Source organism: Lichenostomus cassidix, chromosome 12 (genome assembly GCF_008360975.1).
Source record: "Lichenostomus cassidix isolate B80296 chromosome 12, HeHo_3.0, whole genome shotgun sequence".
Lineage (NCBI taxonomy): Eukaryota > Metazoa > Chordata > Aves > Passeriformes > Meliphagidae > Lichenostomus > Lichenostomus cassidix.
The window spans coordinates 12,484,109-12,496,835 of record NC_139493.1 but is presented as its reverse complement, the minus strand read 5'-3'; the positions used below and the strand labels follow the sequence as shown (position 1 = coordinate 12,496,835).

Genomic DNA, 12,727 nt, shown 5'->3' with positions numbered 1-12,727 from the left:
ACATGTTGGACTGTATTATTCTGACAGTGTTTTGGGAAGATCTTGGCTCTTGGGGTTTTTTGGGATTTTTTTATTTTTGAGCTGAAGAATCTAAGAACAGAAGTCCAGACTGCTGGCTCACAAAGAAAAGGAAACAGAAAAATAAAGTATGTGAACACATCCTCTGTTTCAGCTTTCACATCCAGAGAATGACAAGGAGAAGTCAGAAAAGTAAATGATCAAGGATGACGTGTTTGAAGGGCGAAAGACATTCAGCTTTTCTAGATTTATTATTTTAGAGCAGTTTCCAGTCTAGCATCGTGTCTTAGCAATTAACTTTTTAAATCTCACTGAAAGGAATACCAAGTGTACTTCAAACATTTACAGTTAGCTACTGAGGCACGTCAACAACAATTATGAATACTTGCGCTAAAAGTTCTACTTTGGGTAACTTACTTTAATTGTATACCAGGATCACCCTGCTAAACAGTAAGTAAAATGAAGAGTTTTATTCTGAAAACTAACTGATAGAGACACAGGCACTTAGAGAAGTAAGTGATTATGGAACTTGACACATTATGAATGGAAGGAAGGCTAAGATATAGATCTTGAAAAAGAGATCAACACTTCGGCTACAGCTGTGTACAGATTATAAAATCTATGTCACCATGAGGTAACAAGATGCATTGCTGCTCTTTATCACTGTTACAATTATTCCATACCACGAAATACATAGACTTGAATAATTCAAACCTTGCTCACAACACCAAAAATATCTTACTACCAATAGTCTGATACCAGTGGATACAGTCATTTTTTTTTGTGGTACCAGGACTGAAAACTGTCTCAGGCAAACCTGTTAAACTTTACATGAGAGGAACTGTACTCAGTTCAAGTGAAAACAAACCAAAAAACCCAAAAAACCCCTCAAGGCATCCACAACAACAAGACAGCAGAAAAATCACAGATCAGATGTGCACTGTCAGACTCTGAGTGTCTCCATAGCACTGTAAGAGCATTTTCTCAATGTGTTACAGAGTAAGAGGAATCTACATAGTTGGAAATATTTCATTTTCTCATTCCCAAATAAGAAGATGGGAGCAAGCAGCTCTATGAATGTCAGTTATGACTTTCAACCAATTTTGCTAAAACGATCATCTCAATCTGAATCATCATAGTTGGTCTGTTTGTCTTTAGATTCCAAGAGGAAGGCCTTTTGAACAAAAGAGTGCAAAGGATGGAGAATTAATAGACAAATAATAAGCCACTTACTGTAAACACTGTCATACCCTGCCTCTTTGGGGAAGCTCCTAAAATTTTATTAGTTTATTTTCTTATCAATGAACAGCCTTAAATTTCCTACCTTTCAACTGTATTCCATAAAGAATGCAAAAGTTAAACAAGATGATATATGCAATCCTAAAAGTGTCCTCTGTAATGAGGTGTTGGGGATTAGGCGTGTCATGGGATAAGAACTGTAAATGAATGATGTCATCTTTCTAATTTGGTGCTGAAATATAAATAAACTACTTCTAATGTTTCTTCCTTTTGCATGCCAGATTGCAGTAAAATGTGCACAAAGAAATGTTAATTCTCTAGTAGCCTTCCTTTAGTGTGCCTGTTCTGGAAGCAAAATGTATAAGAAATGTGAAATGAGAATTTCTTTTCCACTCAAGTAACCATCAAACCATCTAAATTTTGACATGACTTGTAACTGTCATTAATTTCTTAAAATGATGCCCCATATTTTGCAAAATATTACTTTTAAAAGCCTTTTGGTTTTATTCGTTAGCTCTTCACAAAGTCAGCAAATATAATTTTCTGTTTGTCTTTGCTTTAGCTACTGCTAGTGCTACACTGAACTGTATTTTCCAGGTATGCTTAGCTTGGACTTAGAAAGCACAAACACCTTATGATTTCAACCTTTTAAAAGCAGGACTTTTGAGGAGGATGAGCAGGAGGATTTCTGGAGGAAGAACAAAAGTAATCCTGAGGAACAATACAATGCTTTTCACATCCCTCTAAACAAAGATCTGTAACATAACTTCTGTTTGTTCCTTTTGCTAGCATTTAATCTTCAGCAGGCTTTGAAATGCCAACTTTATTTTTATTTGAGGAAGAAATTAATTAACCACATTGGAATTTGCTCAGGACCCCAGGGCTTCACACCCCTACTCCTACAGCCAGGCACACACAGGAAGCTGTGTACATGTTGGGACATTGGTTTATCAGACAGACAGAAAATCCTCTGGGTCCAGGATCAACACATTCAGGGATTGCTTCAGTGCTGCCTGAGAGAGGAAAATACCCCAGAGTGACTTGGTAATGCCATCATTTCCTGCAACATCTTCAGCATACCTGGAAATTTCCTATTCAAGGTCATCCAAGATATTTTCTTACATTTCTTTTGAAAGCATGGCAGATTATTCAATATGACTTTTCTGCATGATCAAGAAACCTGAATCTCGAAATACAGAATTAGTGAAAATTAGAGTGGTGATCACACATATGCATTCAAGCTGTGGCATATCTCATGTGCATCTTAGGTGAGTCTGCACAAGTCATGCCTTACCTGGAATAGTTATATTGCAAAGCTTAAACTTTTATTCACATTTCCCTCTCAAACATGAGAATGGGGTTTCACAAAATTTACAGAGCCACAGTTCTGACAACAAAATTGTCAGGCCAAAACTTCCTTTTGAAAATGCCTGGTGAACAGGCCCACACCTGAGAAGGAGCAGGTTTTAATGTGGATTTATATTAGAAAAGAAAAAACATGTTAACTTGTAAAATACAACAATTAATTAACTGCATCTCCTAAAGACTGTGTATGGCCTTATTAGTTCTAGCCTTAACAGTGTCCTCAGATTTTTTTTTTGCTCTAAATTTATTGACTGCATTCAAAAACTACTGCATCCACTTTGAAATACAGGAATGATGGAGGAATTAAAGCAGCTTAAATCTACTTGCACAGGTATATTAACCCTTGGGGCTTGAAACAGTTGTCTTTGATCATTCAGTATCACTATTTGCTAAGCTGTCAAGGTCATGAATGGTATGTGTAACTGAATTTTAAACCCACTTACCAAAAAATTTATGATCTAGCACGGTAAGAAAACTGACAGATATTTCTTGTCCTCCTAAAAGTCTGTTGAGTTTAAGTAAGGATATACCAAAGTGAAATGAAAGTCTTTGATTGACTGGTAACAGACTAAATAGCTTAACAGCAATCTGTAACTGTAAAACTATAATATTAAAACTGTCTTTTAAAAAATATTTTAGCAAGGTGGCAATAGGGAACTATGCTTTCATCTGTCATCTGGATCAAGTTAACAATGAAACTCTCATGAAAGAGGTTCAAATGAGGAAAAATAGTAAGATTTGTTGCTCTGGGATGTAGGTGTAATACAATTCAATAGCTATTACTTTCCTTTGGATTTTCTTCTCAATCTCTCTTCACTTAATGAAATTTGAAATATTTCTAGAATATTCACTTTCAATAGGGTAGGATTTTAACCTATATAATATGAGAAGGAGGCAGATATAAGGCTTTCAACCTGTCCTGGAGCTATTCTGGGGTATAATTGTTAAAGCACAAAATATAAAATCAAGAGACCCACATTCTATATTGGATTCTGCAATGGCCTCTTGTTGTCTTCAATGACACAGAAACTGTTTTTCTTGCAATCTCACTGTTAGAAAATAAGCATGCTACTATTTCCACAAAACACTCTGAGAACTTAATGTGGCAGGCATTTTTAATAATTGATTTTATCTGAGATTTTTTTCTCCAAAGACAGTAGAAAACAGAAACAGAAAACAGAAAAGGGCAATGTTCTAAACTACTGTGTTCTTCAGACTCTGTAGTTCACCAAGTTTATCCAGAAGTTGCATGAACTTATTGGAATTAATGTGGATTTAATGAAAGCATGTGTAGCTGCAATTGGTTTTCCTGTATAAATCCAGTGCTTCAGCCTGAGTCCCATTAACAGAGGGTTAACAAAATGTTTGCTGATTAAGCCAGCTCTGGCCTTACTCTCTCCAAATAAAATCAGATTTCAAGTTAGAAAAACATTTTTGCATATTCTTTGAAAATTATTATCATCTGAAGACAAGGGAAAATTTTCTTACCATTTCTACTGTTCACAACTCTGAAGTTACTAACTGCCATGGAATACAATTTATAGTGAACTGCTTATTTGGCAAGTTACAGTTCATTAAGTGTTAGACACCAAATGGTGTACTTGACCTTAAACATCCCTAAAGTTCAAGAAACTACATTTGTCACTCATGATCTTTTAAAGGACTGTAACAGTTTGCACAAAACGATGAATTTATAAAAACAGTGTATTTTCTCATTAAAAAACCCCCCAAAATATTCCACAATGTAGCTATCACTTTTGTGTAGCACAGGAAGAAAGTCTACAGCAAAGTAGCTACAAAAGGCATTTCAGAAAGCACCACAGAATTCTGTGCCTCTAAGTAACCTTTATGGTGACTTTTGACAACAAAAGAGTCATCACAAGCTACAGTGAAAACTAGAATTAAATGCCATGTAAAGTCTGCATTCCCAGGACTTAATAAAGTTCATTGATCTTTTTTTATTTTAAAGAACCTTCTTCAGCAAGTTTTCCTTTATTCCACTTTCTGCTGTCTGATCATCATTAAATATTTTTCTGACATCAAAAATAACAAGTTCGAGTTCCAGCCTCAGAGCCCCTAAAAAATGATGTTCAACTTCCCTGTCATTCAGTTCCACCTGCTTTCAGCATCTCAAGCTTACAAATACCTGCATCCTGCAAAAGTGATGTGAAAATAAGCCAAAGAGTGAGATTAATTTGCCATCTAGAACAGATACTTAGGAGAGATTCTTTTCGAAGTTTTATCAAGTTTAAACTTCTTGATATACTTCGGGGCACTGTTTCACTAACAAGCCAGCTGAAGCAGAAAATAAAATTCCAAGGGTATTATTAGAAAGCCAAACCTTGAGGCTGCTCCCTTTTTAATGGTAGCACAATTCTGGAATCCACATGATTAAATGAGACAAATTGTTAAAACATATCCACCAAGTGTGGCTTTGACAGAAGAGTCATTTTTCCACAAGCCAGAGGATCTGTTAATCAGTTATTGCTTTGAAGGATCTTTTGCCAGTATTAGAGCTGCATGGAAGAAGTGGACTTCAATAGATTGCCAGAGATTGTATTACTTTATGCTAATTATTCATGCCACTTTTAACAGTGTAACACTAAAAACATCATGTTAATTATTTCCAAAATAAATTATACTCTTGTCTTTGATTATTAGAAATATACAATAATATCCTATTCAGGCTGCTTTGTTGCTTATGCAGTGAGATTTTAGACACCAAGAAAAATGGGGGAAAAAATGAAGTTATGAAAACTCTACGTTTGCAAGCACTCATCAGTAAGCAAAAGATAACAAAAACATTGCAATATGTTAACTAACAAGGAACTCCAAATGCTAAATAACAATGATAATCATAACCGTATGGGTGTTGGAATGCATCACCATGGGGTGGAGTTATGTTTTACTGAGTGCTTGCATTATGCATTTTCTTTTTATAACATCCCTGTAATGTAATCTCTTCTTATATTCTTACTCTTAACTACATTTTAACATGGGTTTTGCTGCTTTGTTTCCTGCCCCCATTGAAGAACACAATTTTTTCCCTGTTAAAATTCCAAATGGGCTAATAGGCATGTTTTTCTTTTCCCATTGTAGTGTATGACTTGTCCTGGAAAGTGTGAGAGACAGGATGCATGCAGGCTCAGAGTGTGCCTGATTGCTTACTCGAGAAAAGCTTGGCTACTCTGCATTTAACTCTTTTTAGCTTTTGCCTCACTAATGATAAGACTGTTCCGTATGATGTAAGGAACACAGTTAAGTTTTTATGCTAAGAAGGTACACACATTTTTCTTTTTCACATCTATAGTTATATACTAAATTTAATTCACATGGTGGTTTCACATTAAAATTTTAGTATTATTATTATCTGTAACATGTCACCCAGAACAGCTGATGCTCAGGCCCTGACTGCCTCAGAGGACAGAAAATAGGGATTAAGAAAAGGTACTATTTTCCAAGCTTTCATTAAATCCAACATTCCTCCTAGGGGAAATACAAAATCAATTGCTGACAAATTAATACCCTGACTCCTCTGCAGCAGTGCAAAGCAGTGCAAACCTTTCCAAAGACTCAGATCTGGTAATTTAGTGTTGAACACGAGCACAGAAGCCTTACAGACACTTCAGTTCTGTTTTAATTAGAGCACTATTTAACTGGCATTAACAACCATTACACCTGCTGCTTCGCAAGATTACAAAACGTGCCTGACTTGTCCTGAAAGAAGTTAAAGCTCAGAGTCTCCCTCTCCACAAGCTGAAAGACAAAAGTGTCCCAAACACCAGCTGGGATATTGGACACTTGGCAGACGGAGACAGGCAGCACTTCCAAGTGCCAAGCAGACACTTATCTAAAGTAGGACAGCCAAATTTCAGCTTTTCTGACACTTGTGATTAAACAAAGCTATGTTGAATCGAACATGGCCCGTCTGACTTTTTTAGCTGCATTTTCCTGTATTTGGAGTTTGTACTTTTGAAGCCTTTTAAAGCTCTGTGAATTAAAAGTATGGCTTGAAGGGCAGGAAATATCTTGTAATAATACAGCATACTCAGTAATGTATAGGCTAAAGTCATGATAAAGGTATTTGTCTCAGTCCTACTACTAAACTTGGTAATTACATGGAAGTATGTAAGAACATAGGCACAAAGAAGTGGTTAAAAAGCATAATTAAAGCTCTGAAACAGTAGCTGCCTGAGGACATCTCAAGTCAGGTCCTACTAAAAGCAGACAAGCAACGGAAGAAGGAAGGTTCTCTTTTTTCCTTTTTACAACAGGAAATAACTCATTAAAAAGATACTTCCCCATAGTAAGTATTTAAAACCAGACATGAATCAGAAACTTCAGCAGCTAAATAAGACCTTTGAAACTGCAAATCTCTGGTTAGCAGCACTGGTCATTTTTCACCATCTTTAATGTCTGAATAGTGAGTTTCAACTGTAATTTCTGCAATTTCAATACCAAGCCCAGGTCTCCCATTTGTATCGTATACAAAATATAGGTTAAGTTGAAATTACTACATTTCTTCCATTGTATGCAATAAAAACTGCTAAATAAAACATACATTTCAATACATGTGTGGTATATTTAAATGTGGACTGAAATGGAGGGAACATCACACCACTGTCTTGATATGTTTTATAGAGACACCTTACATATTTCTTTTTGATGCTAGATTGTAGGAATTACCAGTTTTATATACCATTACAGCAGCAGAAATATTTGACACCTAATTTTTATAGTATTTATTTTTTAATAACTGGCTACTTAGCACTGTAGCACTGAGATCAAGTGTCAAACTATATTTATTCTTATTATCATGGGGTACATTGTAGTAGAACATGAGGATTTGTTTAAAAATGTCATGTGGAGAAAAATCCTATTTGGCTTGAAAGTTCAGACTGTTATAATGGAGATATTCACTATTCCTATTTGAGATACTTAACAACCATTTTCACCTTCCAAGCAAGCCAGATCCAAAACTACAAAAGTTCCAGTGTTAATATATACATTATTTTATATCTGCATTACCTACTTTTTCCATTTAAGATTTTCAGTCTCATTGAAGTTAAACCATTTGTCTGAACAAAGCTCCAGGATAAGTTCACAACAAGATTATCACCAGTGAAAAAAGGCTGCCTTGAGCCATGGCCACGCTTAAGCTGAGACACAGACACTTCAAGAATCAAAAAACTGAACAGAGAACAAACAGAAACAGATTTTAAAGCAGGAAAGGACTTACGTACCAAGCCTGTGGTGCTTTCAGGGGCTGACTGCTATTAAAGGCAAAAAAAAGCCCCTCTCATTGGAAAATGTTTGTGTAAAAATACCATCCAAAAGACTTTGGATTCCTGAGAGCCTAAGGAGGAAAAAGTGATGCCATATCCAGCTATAACCCAAGTCCTTCAAATTTTATAATATAAGTTGTCAAATCTTACTGAGAATATGTGAAAAGTGCTCTGAGAGCACTGACAATATTTTCAGCATCCTTCCAATACAGAATGTCTTTTGAATAAATTCAGTTGTTCAGGCAAAGGCTTTCAGCTACTCTCACACATTCCCTTTCCTAGCTTGTGCCCCTCCTGTGTTGAGCTGCAGGGAGAAGAGGCACTCTGCCCTTTCATCCCCCAGGAATCTGCAAAACTGAGATGCAATTCAATTGTAATAATTCTAATGACCCACATTCAAGAATACAGATTAAAAAAATCAGGTTAAAAACTAAGAGAAGAGACCCCAATGTTAAGACATGCAGAAAAATTCCTTTAGGATATTTTTAAATTAACAGGAAAGTATAAACTAAAAAGATTTTTAAGACAGTAAGGCCACTGAATGCATAAGCTCCTTGTATTGACATAAATGGGATCTGAACAGCCACACTTAAAATCAGAGAGGAAAAGCCATTTTACTACATTTTCCAAGAAATTTTAAGGAAAAAAATAATCAGACTGATTATCATCAATATATGAAGTTATTAGAACATCTATTCTTCCCTGTCCAAAATAAACAAAGAACTTATGTAGTGTAACCGTAACAAAAACAAAACTAACACTTAAGGGCCTCAGACTACTCTTCTGTTCAAAATTAGGTGCTTAAAGCTTGGACAAGACAAATATTATGAGCAATAGTAAACAGCATAAACAGAGGAGGTAAAAAAGCAGCAGAGTGGTCAGTTATGTCTGCAGTACCCATGTGAATGGCTTCATAACATGGATTCTATTCTTTGTGCAGTAAGACTTGGATTCAAGTGTACAATGAATCCCTTTCAGAAGCAGATCTGTGTAAACAACAGCAGCAGCAGCAAAAACAATAGCAGCAATAACAACAATAATAGCAATAATATAGAACAACAACAGTAACAATAAATTTATCTTGTCCTATAATATTCCCATCTGTGAAATTCAAGGCAATCAGGAAAATTAAATTAGTTTAACAATTTCAGAAACTGAAGCAACATTGATTAGGAACCAACAGCAGAGTTGCTCCTGTTCACAAGTGCTACAGATGACAATGTCTACAGGCACTGTAAGAAAGCATTGCAAGACTTTTTTGCTCCCATGCTTCTTAAACACATAGAGAGCTTAAATGCAATTAAATAACTCACAGTGTTACACAACATTTTGGGCTGCCAGAATAATCACAATCACAATTTCTAATCATGTTCTTTTTATCATACAGTAATACAAACATTTTCAATATCATAAAGTACAAAGTGTAATAAAGCTGAATTAATCTACCACGAAAAATACAACTTAGGGTATCTTGTTACTCTTGAATGCTTGATGTCACCACCATAATATCACAGTAGCACTGTTTCTGAAGTACTTAACTAAAACAGTATATGGAATGCAACACACTGCCTCCAATCCCACTTTATTCATTTGCTGATGAAAGTGCTCTTTAAAATATTTACAGGGTAATTAACAAATAATTCTGTGTATTGCATGCAGGAGAAAATATTGCCAGTAGTTAGTTTCCTGAGCAAGTGTGATTACACACATTTTTTAAATTCCTTGATTGTTTCTCACCCTTTTTGTTGCATTAGCAACATGTTGATGTGATGAAATATAGAGCAGTGAACTAATAGACTGAGAAGTCTGCCAAACACCAGCTTTGCCTCTGGCCAGAGTATTCTGTACACCTGCAGCCCTGAAAGCACTGGAAAGGTTTCTAATTTCATGTTTTGAGAAGAAAAATAAAATGCTCTCAAGGAGTTAGAAGACCTTGCATTTTGGCCAACTGCACTCACATTTTTGGCACTATATCCTAAAAGCAAAAAGAGACAACTGGGAAATTTTCTTGCAGTGTCCAAGTTCAGGAAGAATCAGTAACATAGCAGTGTCTTCTGCTCTTACCAAAATCCCTTGAGATGTTCTGAAAACGGACTTTTAGCTAATTATTTCATGAACGATTGCATCACTGTACAAATTTATCTAAAAATAGCTTCTCAGAACTCTCGAAAGGAATCTTGGCCAGGGTGATTATACGCATTATGTAATCACTCAGCCAAGCCCACATGGTGATTTTGTTTAATACTGTATTTCTGAAAGGGTTTTTAAAGCCTACTACAGAGTTCTATAGCTCTCACAATACAGCATTTGGTGTATGAATCAAAGCAATTCCAGTGGTTTGGGTTTGTTTTGCTGGGAGTGCATTACTATGCTTCCCATTTATTTAAAGCACTAAACAATAAATATGTAACTGACAGATTGCAGCTGCTAAATTGTATTTAAGTCATTAGAATTAAATATATTTGTTTCTTGTGAAAATGTGTTTGCAACACAGAGGTCAGCATTACTACTACTAATTTTACAGCTGAATACACTGTGATATAAATAATTTTTCTAGGTTATCTAGGTTTTGACATCAAAACAATTCTCTTCTTTCAGCTTAAAAATAAGAGAACTTTTACTTAAACTCACACAGTCACAATCCATTAAAAGATAGCTCAACTCATTCATATAAATAACATTTCAATCTTTAAAATATGATATGCCTATCTGTAGCTTTAATTAAATAAATCATAAATATTCTCATTTCCCAGCAAAGGTGGGATATTTCATTTCTTTAAGATGCCTCTTTTTCTTTTGCAGTGTGAAAAATCGTGACCAATTACTTCAAAATCAATGTCTTAAGAGCAGTTCACAATGTGTTTGACACTCCCAAAGGCCAGAAAATGTGGATATAAATGAGAGGAATATAGATTTTTATTGTGGATCAACATGTTATTTTGCCTCTCAAAGCAAAAGTTCGTCCTAGAGCATCAAACAGGGATGGATTTAGGGCTTCATGTTAATGTTTAGCATTATCTACTGAGTCATCCTCTAACATTTATAAATATTTCTCCTTTGATGATCACATTCGGCTGGAGAAGTTGAGCTTTTTTGAATTCTCTCTTTCAGCAGTGTAACAGCTGTGGAAATGGAGCATGGGACAAATCAGGCCAGAGGGAAAAAAGTGATACTGCAGGTGATCATTCCCTCAAGTTCCAGCGACTCAGAAACACATCAAGAGAGCATTTCTCAGGGAAACTGAGGAACTGGGGGGATTTATCCCCCAGGGTGGAACCCATCCTGCCCCCAGCCCAGCACAGCCTCTGTGTGGATGCACATGGGAAACCTCTGGGGAAGAACCTCTTGGGTCCTACCAAAGGGATTAAAGAAGTCTGAGTGAAGCCTACAAGCTCTATTATCAGATCATTCCTGAGTGTAATAAAGTGGTGACCTAGTTAAACCACATTCCTGTTCCTGGTGACTCTTTTTTTGTGGTGTCTGAGATAACAGGGAGATTATTTTGGCATCAATTTAATCTAGTTAAATAGCTTTACTGAAGATCTTTATCACTATAAATAATGGAGGTATTTGAAGTATTTGGTTACAATTCTAAGTGAAGTTATCCAACACAATGCCTCTCTAGCAATCCTCCTCTGCTGTTGCTTTGCTCCGTCTGTTGAAAGTTATGAATGTTTTGAACACTTTCCAGCAATAGCTTAAAAGTACATCATCAAACAAAGACAAGCACAACAACAAAACAGTTGCCCAGGTCTCTGATGAACATTTTAAAAAATCCATGACAGGTATCATGGAACATAGCAAACTGTTGTATTCATTTACTCTTCCGTAACCTAAGATGAAGGTAAAAAAAAAAAAAAAAAATCTGAAAAAGAAAATACCTTCCCTGTCTTTTCCAAAGCAAACCAAAATAAAAATGCCTAAAATTATTTGGAACTCAACATCATCTGCTCTGGTGCAGCACAGATGAAGTGATAAAAATCATGAAGCACATCTGCCTATTTATCATATAAATTTTGGGTGAAATATCTCCTGGCCAGCTGACTGACCTGAGACACAACTGCATCACAGCTGGAACAGCAAAAATATCTATTTCTAGAAGGTTTTTAACTAAGTGGTTTTTATTTAAACCTCAAATGACTTATAGTGTTGAAGACAGAGTGATTTTTACCCATTTGAGAATTTATATTATGGAGAATCACAATTTCTAGATAACCTCTCAGAAAGCCTGAAACCTTCTGAAAACACAATTATTTCACAGCAGATAAGCAAATAACTGAACAGAAGGAGGTTAAAGAGAGTCAAGAGAACAGACAGATCTTGCTTTATGTAAAGAACATCTGCTCTCCTCTCTCACAGAGTTAAGAAGGTTGGAAACTATATGAAGAGGGAAAACAACATGTTACATATAATATGAGCTAAACAAACATGCAGCTAACTCTTAACAACTCCAGAGAAGCAATAAACACTTCCAGGGAACACATCCCACCTTTTGCAGCTGCTGTCACCTGTCTGACCTGGCTTGAACACTTCCAATTGGAGCTCAGAATAAAACAGTACAAATGAAAATAATGTCAGCTTTCTGTTGCCATGGAAGTATGAAAATTAATGTCTCCCCACCTGCTGTTTTAACTGATGTACTAATCTGTCCTTCTCTCGTTTAAGAGCCATTACTTCATCTTGGGTCTTCTTTTTCTTTGAAGCAGACAGCTCAAGCAAGGCAATATTTGCATCTTTTTCACTAATTGCAGCAAGCAAAGCTTCCTGTCTGATAAAATAAAATAAAAATTGTTACATTCTCATTAAAACAGAATATATAC

At 35.7% G+C, this 12,727-nt stretch overlaps 1 protein-coding gene across 5 annotated transcripts in view; it reads right to left on the bottom strand.

Moving 5' to 3' along the window:
• ERC2 (ELKS/RAB6-interacting/CAST family member 2) overlaps window positions 1–12,727 on the bottom strand; it is a 394,496-nt gene that overhangs the window by 117,761 nt on the left and 264,008 nt on the right. For all 5 annotated transcript variants that reach the window (XR_014854746.1, XR_014854748.1, XR_014854749.1 and 2 more), the window contains one exon: window positions 12,528–12,675. Coding sequence is in view for 1 of the 5 variants with exons in the window: in XM_085072716.1 (XP_084928842.1) it covers window positions 12,528–12,675 (148 nt within the window). In the remaining 4 variants the exon portion in view is untranslated. The remainder of the gene's footprint in view (window positions 1–12,527; window positions 12,676–12,727) is intronic.